The sequence below is a fragment of the Triplophysa dalaica genome, chromosome 6, assembly GCF_015846415.1.
Source record: "Triplophysa dalaica isolate WHDGS20190420 chromosome 6, ASM1584641v1, whole genome shotgun sequence".
NCBI lineage: Eukaryota > Metazoa > Chordata > Actinopteri > Cypriniformes > Nemacheilidae > Triplophysa > Triplophysa dalaica.
Genome location: NC_079547.1, coordinates 16,498,278 through 16,516,021, shown reverse-complemented (window position 1 = coordinate 16,516,021; position 17,744 = coordinate 16,498,278). Strand labels below are relative to the sequence as shown.

The 17,744-nt window shown below is 38.1% G+C and overlaps 2 protein-coding genes across 5 annotated transcripts; one reads left to right on the top strand and one right to left on the bottom strand.

Moving 5' to 3' along the window:
* The first annotated feature begins 127 nt into the window (after positions 1 to 127).
* il12rb2 (interleukin 12 receptor, beta 2a) lies at positions 128 to 10,795 on the top strand. Of its 3 annotated transcripts, none has more exons than XM_056750623.1 (16): positions 128 to 254; positions 545 to 657; positions 1,410 to 1,658; positions 2,155 to 2,269; positions 2,408 to 2,580; positions 4,001 to 4,134; positions 5,687 to 5,828; positions 6,313 to 6,386; positions 7,247 to 7,445; positions 7,939 to 8,112; positions 8,226 to 8,324; positions 8,424 to 8,576; positions 8,753 to 8,890; positions 9,026 to 9,125; positions 9,213 to 9,300; positions 9,621 to 10,795. In XM_056750623.1, exons 2-16 carry the CDS (start codon positions 591 to 593, stop codon positions 9,978 to 9,980), a joined length of 2,265 nt encoding a protein of 754 aa, XP_056606601.1. In that variant the 5' UTR covers positions 128 to 254; positions 545 to 590; the 3' UTR covers positions 9,981 to 10,795. The 3 variants fall into 3 exon arrangements, with proteins under 3 accessions (XP_056606601.1, XP_056606599.1, XP_056606600.1); XM_056750621.1 differs by having other exon boundaries at positions 165 to 254; positions 484 to 657; XM_056750622.1 differs by having other exon boundaries at positions 169 to 657.
* Positions 10,796 to 11,720: 925 nt separating this feature from the next.
* On the bottom strand, positions 11,721 to 17,308 carry serbp1a (SERPINE1 mRNA binding protein 1a). 2 transcript variants are annotated; one of them, XM_056751215.1, is made up of 8 exons: positions 16,954 to 17,308; positions 15,596 to 15,794; positions 14,441 to 14,578; positions 14,286 to 14,357; positions 14,060 to 14,134; positions 13,650 to 13,830; positions 13,198 to 13,383; positions 11,721 to 12,759 (listed from the first exon to the last, which is right to left on the bottom strand). In XM_056751215.1, exons 1-8 carry the CDS (start codon positions 17,207 to 17,209, stop codon positions 12,700 to 12,702), a joined length of 1,167 nt encoding a protein of 388 aa, XP_056607193.1. In that variant the 5' UTR covers positions 17,210 to 17,308; the 3' UTR covers positions 11,721 to 12,699. The 2 variants fall into 2 exon arrangements, with proteins under 2 accessions (XP_056607193.1, XP_056607194.1); XM_056751216.1 differs by having other exon boundaries at positions 14,286 to 14,354; positions 16,954 to 17,307.
* Between the last annotated feature and the right edge of the window lie 436 nt (positions 17,309 to 17,744).

Here is a 17,744-nt window from a genome sequence, read left to right as displayed (position 1 = left end):
CCTATTTAATGTCAAGGGCGTTTATCTGTTTAAATCCAGACAAAATATGACATTTGTGCCTACATGACAGGTAACTGTATACAAAGTGCAGGCTTACTGACTCATTACTCATTTCACGTTACGCAAGTAACTCTTGCCCTCTCACTTCTCAGTTGAGGAGAGGGAGGAGATGCGCATGAAGCGTAACACCGCCGCATTAAAACACACCATCAGCGCAAATGAACAAGCTCAACATTTCTGTCCCATGGGCAGGGGTAAGTGCAATGTTATGTGTTACCCTACAGTATGACAACATAGTGGCTTTAAGCGCTGAGAAGGCTACTACTTAATAGCCTGTAGATAGCGACGCGTCAAACTACATCCGAGCCATCACGATGATGAGCGGAGCTGAACGTGTGTTTCGTTGATTCAAATGAGCGTTTGTGGTCTTGAATATAGTATTACGGATCTTTCTCATTGATCATGCGATTTGAATTTCTGAAGATGGAAAGAAACTATGGAGGATGTGTTACCGATCCACAACAATTCCGTATATTGCCCGCAGAGCACGAGGAACTTTCTGAGTTTGCCTGATCTGCAGCTGGAGCCCAATGTCTCCTGAATGTGTCTGGCTGATGCTCGTTTTTCTGTTAATCCTGGCTGCAGGTGCACATGGAAGTAAGATAAAATTATTGTTATCTACACTTATGAATGTGTTATTGAAACCAGCACAAACAGTGAGAAAGTGAAAGGCATTGTGCATTGATATAGGTTTATGATGGCAATTTATTTACGTTGCATTTATGTCATTTTTCCAAAGATCAACCACAGTATCGGATTTTGTTTATACTATTGTGAAATATCCCTTACGAAAATGATTTAACTAGTAACATAGTTTTTATTGGTTATGTTTGTTGTACATAGAGCTAGGCATACATTTACCCTGGTCACACTGTAGTATCCATTATTTAGCCATGATGACTACAATCAAACTGTGGTTATACAAATCCATCAAAAAAATTACTTCTTGGTTAAGTTACTTTTGTTATAATAAACTTGGGTAAACTGTTCCTTTAAAGGGATAGATCATCTAAATATAATAATCTTGTCTGCACCGGTTGTCTCAGTGGACTCCGAGCATTTTATGTAGATCTAAGATATAAATATCAAAAATGTCTTAAAATAACATAATTCATTTCAGCATATTCCCTTATGTCATTCCAAACTTGACTTTATTGTGTACAACTGTATGAATTTCTTAATTCTGCGCAGTAAAAAGGGTATTTTGAACACTGTTGGTAACCATCAACTAGTCTATTTCTAATGGAGTGCACGACACCTCTGTGCCTTGATACATTCATTTGAGTCTATCGTGACATTCATTTTGATGCTTCTGTACTTTTTTATGTATGTATTCTGTTTTCTTGCAGATCCAGTGTGCACTGCCCGCTCAAACATGGGCAAAGAAGTCCTTGTAGGTTCGGATTTAACCGTCTCCTGTTTCTTTAACAAGATATGCTCAAAAATCATTTTTCGAGACGGTGAACAAATTAAGCATGATCAATCACCAGATTTAAATGTGGTGTCGGTGAATGTTAAGAACTTAACAAAGTTAAGCATCTTCACCTGTAAATGTAACAAAGATCCAGAACCATGTGGAATTGACATCGCTCCAGGATGTAAGCACATACTTTCTAACTTTCTGTAATATTTCTTTATTTTTACCAATTCATGGCAAAGCTGGATTTAGCAGTGAAAGTTATTTGCAGGAAATCATGAAAAATATGTATTTTAAAATGTCAGGGAAATTTCTTACTGAAATGATTGAAAAAGTCTCAGCATTTAATTGTTAAATTGGTTTATTTTTTAAAACAAGGCTTTTACATGCATAGAATGACGCCATTTTTTATGCATGACCTCCGTAACAAAATATGATCTGAGAGATAAACAAAACCAAGTTTCATGTCATCTGAAACTAAAACCATGACAGCTGTCATGAAGTTATTCGGACCAGTGGACAAATGTAATGAAAAGATGAAACTTACAGTAACTGCCTGCATAACATTCAAAGTGATTTTTTTATAACACTTTGGATAAAAGCGCCTGCCAAATGAATAAATGAATGTATTAAAGCAAATTCCTTGTGAGACACAGTCATGTAAATGTCTTTTTCAGATCCACCAGACATTCCACAAAACCTGACCTGCATTCGAAAAACAGAATCTGGCAATGTCACATGCACTTGGAAAATAGGAAGGGATACCAAGGTCCCGACCACATGTCAGTTATGGTAAGTTCAAAAGAGTTTTCAAATAGCCATTCCAGGGAAGATCTTTGAGTTTGGAAATCATATGACAAACATGAGTCTTTAATATGTCTTTGACATTGAACTTTTGAATGCTAAATTATGTAAATGTGTTTTTATCAGGGTACTAGGTGGCCCTCCCCAGTTCTACAGGAGTGTGATGAACTCTTCAAGATTTTGTTTTGCCACATTCCCCATCATTGGTTCAATGTCACAACTCACTTTGAGGCTCAATGTCTCAAATGGCCTGGGATCAAATGCATCAGGCCCACACAACTTCATCCTCAGCAACATAGGTAAAAAACTATATTGACACTATTGACACTTTACAATAAGGTTGAATTTTTTAACATTAGGAAATTCCTTAAAGGGATACTGTACTTCATCCAAAAAGGAACATTCGGTAGCACTTTATTTTACAATCTTGTTTCCCTTGTACATACTGTGTTTTTATTACAGTTTATATAATAACTGGGTAATAACAAGGTACTAACCCTGAATCTATTCTATACATATACCATGTAGTTACCTTATACTACCCAGTTCTTTCTTAGGTAAGTATGTACACTATTCAGTGGTTACACGTATTGTAAAATAAAGTCCACCTAAAATTCTGTCATCATTTACTCACCCTTAGATTGTTCCTGTAAAAAATTTTAAACAAACCTGTATACATTTCTTAGTTTTGCTGAACACACAAAAATAAAATTTGAAAGAATGTCAGATCTCACTCACCATTTACTGCCATAGTAGGGAAAATAAATACTATGGGAGTCAATGGGGGTTAGATTTGACAATTTTCCAGATATCTTCCTGTGTGTTCGGCAGAACAAAGATATTACAAATAAACAGGTTTGGAACAATCTGAGGGTGAGTAAATAACGACAGAATTTTCCACTTTGGATAAAGTATCCCTTTAACATGAACTAACAGTTTTTCAGAATGTATTATAAATGTTCATGTTAGTTAATATCAGTACAATTATTCATGTTAGTTCATGGTGCATTAACTAATGTTACAACTTTTGAATGTATAAGTAAATGCTTCAAAATGAACATAAACTAAGATTAATAAATGGTGTTGAAATATTGTTGTTAGTTCTTGTTAGCTAATGGATTAACTCATTTGTAATATTTAAATCAGGTAAAAATAATACCTAAATTAAAATAATTTAATTTGTAATCCGTATTCTTTTAACCTCTAAAATGCAGTTTTAAACATTTAAAATGGTAGAGTTTGCATTACGTCCATCTAAATGCAACGGTTAGAGTGAAAGCAAATTTCTGTTCATACACATAAAAAAATGCTGTTCGACTTAAAATCAAAGCCAAACTCTTTTTTTGTGCACCGTGATTAGGGGAAAAATGTATCCGGATTGCGTGCTTTTATGGTTTTACCTTGTAAAGTGTGAAATTTCCACTGTTATGTTCTCATGCAGTGGGTTACCACAGATATGTTTAAACTAAAGTGCAAATAAAATGTACTCATATATACAAGAACTCGCAATAACATATCGGTTATCGCTTGTTTTGTTGTCTTACACCTGCTTAAGAGATAGTGCTCTGGGTTGGGGGATTTCATAAAATAAATAGGTCACCTTTACAGAATCGGTTGGGTTTACACAAACCTACTGAGGTTATTGTTAACACAAACAGCACTAAAATTGTTTTGACTGACCTATTTAGTATTACTAATTACTTTTTTGTTTATTTACAGTAAAACCCTCAAGGCCTAATATCAGTCATGTCGAATGTCTCTCCAGACGGTGCCACCTACACACAGACAATCACAGCATGAACTTGGTTGAAGTGAAATACAGAGTGAAACATGTGATCTGGGAGAGCCTCCAGGTACAATGTCTGATTCTAAAATGTAATTTATTATGTTGTACCACCCAACACTGGGTCAAAAAAAGGACAAACCCTAACCACTGGGATAAATTTACCCAGAAAATGTTTATATTTGACCCAACAATGGGTTAAACCAACCCAGCATTCTTGCGTTGAAACTCTGCATAGGTTATTATACAACCCAACGCTTGTGTTTGTCCCTATTTGACGCAACACTAGGTTGAATATAACCCAGAATTTTTTATCATTAACTTATATCCAAATCAACTTCCAGTGCATTTAAAGCACACATTTTATCAGTATGAATTTTCTCTTAAAATTGAACCTATGACTTTTGCTTTGCAAAAGCTACAGCAAAATGTCATGCGTAATAAAACTTGGATGTTCAAAGTATGATACTGATCAGAGCATCTTCAGTTACAAAATCATAGTCATTTTACTTAATTTTATCTCCGGATCTATCAGTCATCTGTTTTGGTAAAACTGGTAAGCAAAACGCGGAGTTGCAGATAATTCATGATGACATAAAACCCACAAAACATCAGGTTGTCAAACCACAAGCCCTCCGCGATGACTCAAAAGGGTTTTTTCTTTGCCCTTATCATTAAAAAACTGAACCGCTGACTTGGTGCTATTCTTCCCACAATGTATCTTTTCATTATTCTGTGTGAATGAATTTGTATCAGAAATATGATTACAATCTCATTGTTATTAGTATAGCAAACAGAAGTGTTTAGATGTTGCCTAAGATTTCCATTTGATTGAAAACGAAAAAAGGTTTAGTTAAATTTTGGCAAGATCCAACCCATGACATGAGTTTGGGGATGGGTCGTCAGTTTATTTCAGAGTATTTTTAAGGTCCAACGTGTAATTTTTTGGAAGACCTATTGGTAGAAATGCAGAGGTGTATAAAGACATCTGACTGATCTGTTCTGACTCTATTTTATTCTATACTCTTTAAAAAAAAAAATGAATGAATGAATGAATGAATGAATGAATGGTTCTGTATACTGTGTTAGGTTATATGAGACCAGTCTTCTTTTTTTTTGATCCATTGCCTACCCCGCATGTAAGTCGCTTTGGATAAAAGCGTCTGCTAAATTACTAAATGTAAATGTAAGACCTTACATAATTAAGCTTTATGTATTATTTTCTTAAAATGTGCTATTTATGTCTACATACCTCCGGGTAAATACTCTTTACTTCGAAAAAGAAGCTAAAACGTGGTGAAATCTTAGTGCTGTTTCAGCTGCCGTAGTGCTACGAATGGGAGGGGGGATTGAGCCGCTGGTTGCAATGCCGCCAATTTTCATACACTGGACCTTTAACAATTTGCTTAAAGAAAAAGTATTTTTGCTTACTTGGTGCCAATGTCGGTGCAGATATTCTATGCATCATTCTATGCAATGCTTTACAAAGCAATTATGATGAAGTAAACATATCATTCACATTGAGAGAGTCCTATCTCCATATGTATTCCAGAACGCTAAATTAAAGTCATTAACAAATGTTGAGTTAGTGACACATCCAATTGTACTATTTTTATTTACAGATTAATGCTGGGAGAAGTTTGAACATATTATCACTGCGTCCATATACCAAATACGAGTTCCAGATCAGAAGAAAAATAAATCATACAGTGGGCCTTTGGAGCGAATGGAGTCAGGCAAAAGAAGCAGAAACCCAAGAGGAAGGTAAGTAATGACATAATATTGCTCATACAACTATTTTGTAATAAAAAAAATCAAATAGGCAGTGTGGGATTTCAAAGGCAGTTTGCGTGTGTACTTTAAAAGCAGGCAGAAGTTGTTAGCGGAGTCAAATGAATGTTGTGTTCTGGTAAGAGTGCTTTAGAACTAAGATGGTGTTAGATAAGAACGCTCTTGTGACGTAGGATTGGAACGCTTTTTCTCCGCACGTTACAGGCGTTAATCAACGGTTTAAAGATTAAAGCATTTGTCAAAAAGAATGTGTCATATAACCACAAGTTTGTAATCCTCACGTAGAGGTAATTCCAATGCCTTTTTGATTTAAAAAGTAACTTTAGAAAAACAAGATATCTTTAAGAACAGCTCATTTAGTAGAAATGAAGAGGTTATGCTCAATTGATATGTGCGTTAAGTGATGGTTAAAAAATGTTTCTATTGTTTTGTTTTTGCATCTTCTCTCCGTATTTAGCTCCTGACAAGCCACTTGATGTATGGTACATCCAGGAACCAAAATCTGAAACGTGTTTCAGAATATTTTGGAAGGCAAGTGTCCAACAACACTTAACCCACCAAAATACATTTTTTGCAATGACAAATTAGCATTTATCTGCATTGTTCAGCTCAAGGGCACATTTTCTGTGGACAGATCTGTGGACACCATCCCCCAAACATTTCTCACTTTTAAAGGTCAAACCAATGCCTTTCAAAGTGTGAATTGCATCTTCCCAAACAGTGTTAGCCTGAAACCAAAAGATAGCCGCCGTTCAAGTTTCAGTTTACAAAAATCTAGCAGGGGCTTCGAGGAAGTGATGGATTTGAGAACTCTTTTAGAGATGTTGCTTTTTGTAATGTTAATGACACAGTGACAGTTTGTTTGTTGTGCATTCGGAAGAATTCAACTGAACCAGCAATGATTCACTAGACATGAATGTACAGAATTTTGGGGGGATATTTATTGATCTTCATGTGTTCATTATTCATTTTTTTGGTTCAGTCTTCAGGTTTTTGCTGACTTTTTTTCTTTGTTACATTTGATAGCGTCATCAACAGATACATTTGTCGACACTATCAGATTCAATATTATTGTCTACTGTCATGTTAAATATTTAGTTTTGCAAATATAGCTCCTATTACAACACTGAATTAGGACTGCATAAAGGTTATTCAACATTTCGCTCCGTCTATGGAATTTTCAGCAACGTGAAACATTATAAAAACAGATTATAATTTATTGATCATCTTTTTATCAGAATCCTTTATCAACCAACATCTTTTTTAAGAAGTTAAGTTGACAATGATGGATGTGATATGAAAAGATTAACACAAAGATCATTTTGTCGGGACAAGTGAAGAATCATCGTATTATGATAAAAAGTAAATTATTGATTTATACTTTGTTTTAGAAACTAAGCAAATCAGAAGCCAAAGGAAAGATTCGAAGATATAATATAAGTGTCCAGACGCAGAAGAAGATGAACTCAACCACTGTGGCCCCCAACATTACCAGTCGTATCATCTGTTGCCATCTATGTTCAGTCTCAGTGTCTGCCACTAACTCGAAGGGTCAATCACCTGCTAAATTTATTGAGTTACGCTCTCCAGGTAAGCATAGAGGAGTACACACTTGCTTGGTATTCAATCATGCTTTCCAGCAATGCAATAGAAAACCATTTTGAACATTGAGTCACACAAGTGTAGTGTTGATTCGCTCAGAGTTAAAGTGTTCACCCAAAAATGTCTCTCGTCATTTATTCACCCTCTTGTCATTTCAGACCTGTATGACTTTCTTCCGCAGAACACAAAAGAAAATATTTTGAAAAAAGTTGGTTGCCGAACAGCACTGCCCTCCATTCACTTCTATTAAATGGACAGAAAACAAATGCATGTGAATGGGTGCCAGTTAACAACATTCTTGAAAATATCTTTTTTTGTGTTCTGTTGAAGAAAGAAAGTCATACAGGTTTGAAATGACAAGAGGATGAGTAAATGATGACAGAATTTTCCTTTTTGAGTGAACCATCACTTTAATGTGAAATATGACTCAATGCATATGATAAATCAAGCAAAATTAATATTTCTGTTTCTTTTTTTTCAGGTTTTGTTCTAGGTGTTGTGTCTCGTATTCTCTCAAATGAAAGTATTGCCCTCTTCTGGCCGATGCTTGCTATTACAGGCAAAAGAACTGAGTATGTAGTGCACTGGTATCCAGTTGGAGCTAAAGAAAAGCTTCAGTGGATCAGAGTGGTGGATACCACAGCTAACATTACAGGCAAGTTTAATGTTATATGTTCTATCAATATTAAACCAAATTTTGCACATTGATTTTCGTGAAGAATGATTTACAGTTGTTGTTACTCTATGTTGCACATGGTGTCTGTACAGATCTACAACCTAAAAAATGCTATCAGTGTGCAGTTACTGCCCTGCGCTCATCAGGCCCAGTAATGGCGTCCATCGAAGGCATTTCGACACAGCAGTCAGGTTGGAGGCCTATGTGTATGACATACTGTAAATAAGCATTCCCTGATCTCTGGATATTGCATTTTACAATAATAACAATAACAATGTTTCTCTTCACAGTTCCAGAGCAGGGTCCCGGGCTCGAACTAATTTTAAAAGAGAGTGAAAGCTTGCAGGTGAAATGGTCTAAAATCCCTCAAAGCAAGATTAGAGGCTGTTTGAGAAAATACAGCATTTACCTGCAGGACAATTCGAAAAATATTAAACATTACAGTAAGTAACACATAATATTTTCTTAAACAAGTACAAGTGTGAATCTGGACTTTAAAGATGTCAGCAAGTCCAGATATTTCTATATGAATTTGTTCCATAATTTTGGCTAAACCAGAGTTATAAACAACTTGACTTTATTATGAGCTCTTTATTGTGGCGCTTGTGTTTAATTGTAGGTGTGGAGAATACAAAGAAACAATATACTATCGGGGGTTTGTCACCAGGACAGTGTTATAAACTGTGGGTTACTGCCTGGACCGTCGCTGGGGAGGGACCCAGAGGATTTTACCTATCGGTCTGCACACCAACAGACTGTATGTGTTTGTTTATTTATCAGTATATTAAAGATCCAGAACCTTAGTCGACTATTTGTAATTGACGCCTGTTTTGTCTCATTTAATTTGTTTCTTTGGCCCAGTTTGATAAAAGCTCATGTTCTCATCTTTCAGATGAAAAACTTATTTCCCAAGTGATCTTAGGCGGTGGACTCGTTCTTCTCATAGGCCTAATGTTACTGTGCATCTGCCAGTTATCCTCCTTCCGGAAAAGGTCAGGAACACCTGAATGTTTTGGATCTAAAAAACACAATCATTACTTTCATTAAACTCCCATGTGTGTTTGGATGTTTTTCCATAGATGCTTCAGATGTTGTCAGTGCCTGCAACCTACTGTTATTCCAGATCCAGCAAACAGCAAATGTGCCAAGGAGTATGCCATTGAGCAGGTATGTGCACAAATGCAATGTTGCAAAAAATAATGAGCTTTTTAGACAGCATGTGTAGGCATCATTAAAATACTTTGTATTTGTCAACAACAGAAAACCTCATGTCTTCCAAACGTACTGTATGTGACCAATCATAATGTGGCACAATTAAAAATATTCGAACAATTGAACAAGTACAGTATGGAACGGCGATATCAGTAAACTTTAGATAGTACTGTTGACCTTAAAATTAGAAACATATTATTTCATCGATTCATAATATATTATATAATATTCTTCCACACTCGTAACCCCTCTACTCTATGTCACTTGAAATGCAGTTCGACTACCACCAGTGTGACTCCAGCATGAGTGAGGAACCAGATATCGTGGAGGTAGAAGAGGTTCCTTATCCCTCCAGCGTCATCTGCACCTACACCAAGAGCTTCTCTCAAGAGTCCAGCTCCTCTGGCGGAACCCAGATCACAAGGAGCACAGACATTACCGAGGATTACATCTGCACTCATGGAGCCATAAGCGGAGGGGAGGAAGAAGAGGAAGATGAGGAGGACAGGTTATTGGATGAATTTGAATTCTTACCATGCAGCAGCCGTTTACTAGAACTGTTGGTTATACCTGGTGAAAGGTTGACGCTTGACTTAGTGAAAACAAACTGCTGTGAATATCTAGATGGGACGTGACACTCCGAGGGCATTAAAATATGACCAGACTGTGATTAATTAACGTCCTGCACGGGCGCTGAAAAGTAAACAAAAGACAATTTGTGGTGTCTGGCTGGAGCAGTCGCAACACATTTTGTTCAATAAGACACCTGTCAAAGACAAGCCCAGCCTCGGCATGAGGGTTGGGAGTTGACTGCAGATCATATAGAGATTTTGAGTGCCTGCAAATAGAAGCTCTCTAGACAAATTGTAGGTTTTAATAAAGCAGGTTTGAGTTAACATGCTTTAAAGGACACACAGCCCCCGACAACCATTTATGCTGATTGTGTGAAAACAGAGACTATCAATCTCTGACAAACTTGATGAATAGATGTAAATAAATGAAGGAGGATCATTCTGATGTTGTTATCTGAAGTAAGTTTTCAGGAAACTGTACAGGCAACCATTCATTCCACTACAACACTACCACTCTCACAATACTGTAGTCAAAGACAATCAGACAATCGCATCAATATCCTGGCAGAGCCAGTACTCATATCCACTCTAATACAAGATTTTTGACCCAAACATACATCAAACCGTTTTTATTTTATTATTATTATTTATATGGATAGGACAGTGGGGACAGAGAGTGAGACAGGAAATTGTGGGATGAGAGAGAGGGAATCAGAAGCCAGGAAAGGCCCACGTGCCGGGATTCGAAATTCGGGTCGCCGGAAGTGCAGCTGCACATGTCGGTGCACAGTTCACTGGACATTTTTTTTTTAATAAAGAATAACGTAAACTATGGTACACTTTCCTGTCTTGTATGCTGTACTGTCAAAATAAACTGTTTTTTCCAGGATCTTGTGTGATTTACTGTACCAACATTAAAAAAAAATGTTAACGCCGACTATAAAATAATCTTCTTACCCACCATATTTTAGATAAAGCATTTATGTTCTGGGTAAATACAGGATTTACAGTGTATATAGTATATTTCTCTCCTTTTTAATGAGTTCACCTGTTTTTGTGTGTCAAAATGTTCTGTCTCTATTTACTTACTGTCAAGGAATTGCGAAAAAATTCACACTTGTAAACGTTAATTGTGAAAACAGTAGTTCAATGAAAAAATCCATAAAATAAGGCACAATGTATGAAGAAATTTGATTTTTACAGCAGTTCACCTGTTCTTAGAATTTTTAAGATTTTTTAAAAAATGTTAGGAGGCGAATGGTTTGTGCGTTCTTCAAAATATTTTCGTTTGTGTTCTGCAGAACAAAGTTATACAGGTTTGAACTAACAAATGGGCGAGTTAATGATGATACAGTTTTTGTGTGAACTATACCATCAAACACAAAATTATTGTGAAAACAGAGCACTGTATGACAATATGTAAGTGTGCTTAGTGTCTACTTTTTTACCTAGGACACATTTTAAATTTGATTGTAAATGTCCTGGCAGAAAATTACAAGTACATTTTCCATTTAAGTATAAAGCATTAGTGTATATCCAGTTTCCTGAAATAGCAGTTCCTACATTTGTGTACCAACAGTAAGTGACACGCAACCCAGCATGAGCAATAATCCGAAAGTGACCGGTTATTTCTCAACTTTATCACCGACAGCACTTTAGCCAGTACTTTATATCAGATCAGCTGTTAAGACAAGGGGGCTTTATTTTGTCTGTTACTTTGGAACATAACTCCGTATACCATTAAAGAAAACACAGACAAAACAAACCGTAAAAAAATCTCAAGTTAAAAGTCCACACAAAAACTTGGTATGAATCGACAATCTTTTAATTATTGACAGAGGTCTAATAGCAGGGTTGGAATTCACACATTATCAAAGCACTCAGTAATTCCACACTGAACAAGATGGTGTTTCTTTCAGGTCAAATATGCAGTAGCACTACTGTAATAAGCAATGGGGCAGAAAGAAAATGTCTTAAACAGAGTTTATTTCTAACCTGGCTCACATATCAGTAAACAAGAATATGGTGTGTAAACTTGCTAGCTTAAATGCTAATTTAATGAATATGATACTATCCTGAGTTACCAGAGTCAATGGCCTTAAAAGCTGTGTGTTAAACGTTAAAGTGGTCATTCAATAAGACACTTCTTAAGGCGAGTGCAACTGAATCATCGGAATCAAATCTTGGCATTAAGGTAAAAATCAGAAATTGTTCACTTAATCAAAAATATTTCAGATTTAATGTAATTCTAAAGCCACTTTTAAGGACAGAGGTCTTTAATTCTATTGAATAAAACGTCTGTCTATTTCCATAAATTTTTTTTCCATAAAAAGGGCTGCCTTGTTTTAAGGCAAAATCAAGCAAGCTAAGTGACACCGTAGGATCCCAGTGAGCTTTTCACACCTACTTTTGGAAATGCATATTTTCAAGCAGCAGTACAAAAAAGTATCCATGAACGATGCATAACTTCTGGGAAAAAAGCAAAACAACAAAAGAAACACTGTATGAAAACATCCCCTGCTACCTTGTTTCTAAATACAAAACCTCAACCAATAATTGCTTCAGAATAGCAAGTAGTCCTTTCTTTTCATTTTTTTTATTATTTTTTAAAACGTTTCCTTTTTTTCTAAAACGGGTAAAATTCAGTCCTCAAGGGTGAATGGCATGGATGACAGTCTTCCATCATTTCATCTGCTGAAGGATCCGTTAACATGCAAGCCTCGTAGACAAGCACCCGTGGAGGAGTGACCCTCCTGGGTGAACTAAGCACCACCGGGGCAGCTTAAGCCAGGGCAGGAAAAGCCTCTGGATCATCCACATTAGGGACAGATGTTCCGCTTGCCTAAAAGCAGATACAGACAAACAGGCCATTTAAGTCATTACAGCAATTAACACAACACAACAGCAGCTCTGAATTGTAGTTGGGGCAAGTCAGTGAACAAGTCTCTAGATGTTTGGCAGTCAGAAAAGCCCTAGTTCAATTCATGGGTGATCACTCTGCACCAGGCCCCTTGCCTCGCCACAAAATATCATGTCAAAAATGAAAAATAAACTACACATTGTATAATAAACATCAAACACTTCGCTTAGAAAGTGCTAATATCCAGCTAGGGCACTTCAATTGACAATCATCATTAAAGTGACCCTCTCTTTTGCCCATTCAAAACACAAGTGACATTTTTAAAGATGTATGAAATCCTCTAAGGGCAAACTTGCACTTCAATGTACAAATGAAAATAATTACCTGCTTTAACATGAAATTACTGTAAAGAAACTGTACCTTGTCTGGCCTGCGTTCACGAGGTGGTCTAGTGGCACCGGCCCCACGACCTCCCCTTCCACCTCGTGGACCTCCACGGCCACGCCCTGGGCGGCCAAGGTCACCGAAGTTAATCTCCAGTTGGGATGTGATGTCATTAGCGGGCCTGCGGAAGTGGTGTTCCCCAGACATGTCATCAGCAGACACCTATAGGAAGTCAACAGACGCAGAACGATATAATTTTTTCACAAACATGAAGGTTCTACAAACTATTTAAACATTTGTTTTATGCACTAAAGTGGTTCTCAAAAGGGGGGTGCAGTGGGGGACATAGTTTGACAAATATAGAATTTATAATAAATTCTGCTAAATAAAGCATCAGTTGCCAACCAGCAACATGCAGCAACTTGTTGTACGAAGCATTATATAATTTATGGTTTGATGAAAATTCTTAGATTGTTAGATTTACATACATCATCTTCATCATCAGCCTTGGATTTATGCAGAACATATCCTTTATTCCAGTCGGTTCCTTCATTGGCCTTGCGGATGTTGAATTCCACCTTGGCTCGATCTTTGTCCTGCTGGGCCTTCCATTCATCTAGAGTCATCTCCTTAGGACCTTCCTCTTTAACCTCCTCAGCCTCATTTTCCCTGGGAGAAACCCATAAAAACATGATTTGAGTTAGAGCTACTACACGCCTTTCAATCTGTGAAGTCAGAAGAAATATCTCTATTCTACACCTGCATGTGCAAAATGTTCCAAAATCAACCTAAGGCTATTTTTAGTAATAGGTGGCAGAATATTTTAATCAAACAGGAAGCAAACGTTGAGCAATGACTCAGCAGTGTCATTCTAATTAAAAGCTGTGAGTGTACACACTTGTTCTCAGAGTCAGCAGGTGGGTGCTCCTCTCCCTCAGGGGTGTCCTCGGTGACATTTGATTGGTCAAGCTCACTACAAAAAGAAAAAAAATGCATCCAACGTTTAAAAAATTTACATGGGACAACAGGTTTGAACACTTGACAAATCTAAATAGGTTTGCGAATTAAATCCATCTATAACTCTAAATGACAATCATGCTAGATGTGTCCGATATTCCACTGACCTCATCTCATCCTTTACCGTGCCCCAGTTATGCGATCCGCTGCCTCCACGTTTCTCTTCTGGTTTCATGCTGCTGAAACAAAAACTAACACTTAGCTTTGAGATGTCACAGCCAAGCTCAATTACGTCATTACGAGTGGATTCAAAATCGCTTACGATCGGTCGCTGCCGCTGTGTCTGTCAAATTCACGTTTGCCACGCGAGTCAAAGCCATCCCTGCCGACGCCTCTGCCTCGGCCTCCACGCCCTCCTCTGGGACCGCCACGGCCCCGGAACGGCCTGTCACCGACGGCCCTGATGTAGGACAATTTTAATTGTATTTAGTTATTGAGATGCATTATGATCTAGATTCAAAACACACAGCATTTGAAAAATTACTAATTATTTAAAGATAAAAAAAACTTTTCCCATGTTTTATTCATCCTCAAGGCATCCTGGCTGAATATGGCTTCCTTCTTGAAGAATAATGCAGACGGCGTTATAATACCACGTATCATTTTTCTTCCAAGTGGTAGAAAGGGGTAGCAATTTTTGAAGCTCCAAAGAGGTGCATCTATCAAAGAACGACTCGACATGGCTCGGTGGTCTTAACACTGGTCTTCTGAAGAAAATCAATGCTTTGTTTAAGAGAAATATCCATATTGAGCATGCTATTAACTTTAATGTCTAACTTCTATCATCCTTGTCTGAGTGTGAATTTGAGGCTTGTTTATCCGGCAACTGACACAGTCATAAGTTCCGGTTACGAATGCGGCATTTTGTACCAATAGTATACCGTCTCCTCTGTGCGGGAGCTTTCGAAACCATCATTCTACGGAAAAACAAGCCTCTTGTTCACACACAGCCGAGGGATAACTCAAGATAGACATTGTTATTAAAAGCGCTTTCAATATAATTTCTCTTCAACAAACGCATCGATTCGCTTCAGAAGACCTCAGAAGACGGAGCCGTGTCAAGCAGTACTTTGATCGATGTATGACCAAAAAAAATGGCCCCCCATTCTACCGCTTGGAAGAAAAATTATACCTGGTATTACAACTCTTGACTGCATTATTCTTCAAGAAGAAAGTCATATTCCTTCAGGATGCCTTGAGGTTGAGTAAAACACTGGGAAATCTTGTTTTGCCTCTGAAATATCCCTGTAAAGTATCTATAATGATACTCCATTTTGATCCATTTAAATAAGTACAATAAAATTCAAACGAGAACGGAAAAGATCAGACTTCTAGTGCATCATTCATTTCGAAAGCAAACTTGATAACACCAACCACCAACGTTGTATTACTACATAAACATGGCCCAATGACTCACTTCTCAACAGAGAATTCTCCACCCTCAGCAGGTTTATCATCAGCGGGTTTGTCAAAGCGCCGTTCACGTGGTGGCCTCCTGTCAGGCCGCCTGTCTGCTGGGGGACGAGCCTCTCCCTGACCCCCCTGCTGCTGGGACCCCTGCTGCTGGGACCCTGGCTGACCCTGCTGCTCCGGCCGCCGGCCCACTTTCCTAATGCCTTCAAAACACACACACAAACAAACAATAAAAATTAGGCCTAATTCATGTTGTAACATAAAAAAATATCATGATTAAACAGTCGCAACAGGTGTCGATTAATAAAAAATTAGCTATCATTAATGTTGCCAATCCAGTATAAATAACCATAAAAATAATGAACCTTAATTATTGGCAACACCAAAGTAGCCTAAATGTGGAAACATGTAATTAAGAATAAAGAGTCTCGATTATTTGACCCAACATCAATCAAACACTGATTTAGTTTAATTCAAGTTTTTTAAACTCCAAGATGTGTGAGTCAATAACAAGGGTTCGGTCCTCCTGAGAGTGACAGATCCCACCCGCCACTTACAGAAATAGACTCCCACCCCAACAGCTGATCGCGCGCCTGATGTCCCGCCTGCCCGCGCGCGCACCTGTTCGATCGCCCGCTGCTCGGTGCTTACTCTCATCCCGATCGCTACAGCATGAACACCGACACCCGAAAACGCCATTTTTGACAGCCCTTCTAACATTAGATTACGCAATTGCTACATTGAACTTTTAAGTATGAAAGTGCGTAATAAAGTGAAAGGTGGGTTTATTTATTTAGTAAATACCAATAACATAACGTTAAAAGAACAAAATATGTCGCACGCCGATATCAGGTGATTTAACGGAGTGTCTGAAACGGACAAGCCCCGTGTTTCTCCAAACACGAGGTGGGCGCTGTAACGTCACTGCACGAGCTCTTAGCAGCGTGCTTTCGGTGTCCGCGACAACCGTGCTTTAAAAAGTCCCGGAGACTATACAATTTTAACGTTTGTCAGACTCCGTACAAAGCATTTAGTACTAAATCATTGTTTCTAAATCACACAGCACATTTATCGATTTTGAACAAGCCCATGGTGCGGATGGCAAAGCCTTGGGCCTTCACCTCACAAATCTACAAAACAATTATGCACCAACAGGTTCAGTTACGTGCGTAGCGTGGACACGACATATAGTGATAATAAAGGCATTTTTCTAAAAGAGATCCTAGTTGTCCAGGTGTCAGTCAGCTCGCAAACAATAGTGATGTGCGTGACCTCATGGGTTAACGTTAGCAGTCCCTTTTGCAGACTGATCGCTATGATGAAGTGTGGACAAATATCGAGTCTGGTGCAAGCACGGTTTACCTTCTTTCTTGATAGGAACGGGAGCTGGCGTCTCTTCTTTTTTGTCGGGAGCTGGGTTTCTTCTTTCTTTCTGCGACTCCTTTTTGGCCTGCTTTGCAGCCTGCGCGGCGGTCTTGGCGGCACCAGGAGCGGTCGCGTCCTTCTTCTTGATTTCTGCGAGCTTTAACACCTCAAACGGATCCTCTTCATCATCTAATAGCTGGTCGAACCGATTGGTTACGACACAGCCGAAACCTTCTTGCATATGTCCGGGCATGATGGCGCCCTTTCAGCAGGATTCTCCTCCGATTCTACGGGGCTTGAGCGAGCACTTCGCTGCTAGTTGCCACAAGATGGCTGGGAAAGACTCGCGCTTCTCTTCCGGCGCGATAGACATCCGGGACTTGGACCGCAAAGCCTTATGGGACATGTAGTCACACAACATCACATGCCTCAAAAAACGTGGGACCCACTTAAAACATTTGTCATTGTCTGTTATAGTACATATACACACACGGAGGCACCTAAGAGCGTATTCTCTAAACAACTTAACTCAACAAAAATAACTCTGGTGTACAGGCCAACAAAGCAAGCCACCACTCAGCAGTGTAACAACAAATCTGTGTCACTAAATGTATCATGTCAAAAGTTAATTATAGATGGGAAGCATGGAGAGAGGGTTTATAAGTCTACAATAACAGCTAAAAATAGGCAACGTAGGCCAAAGTAAATCCTAAAGTATAGTAAATATTAAATAAAAAAAGTTTACTTGCGTGCAACACCTGCAGAACTGAGAACATTTTTAGTCACAG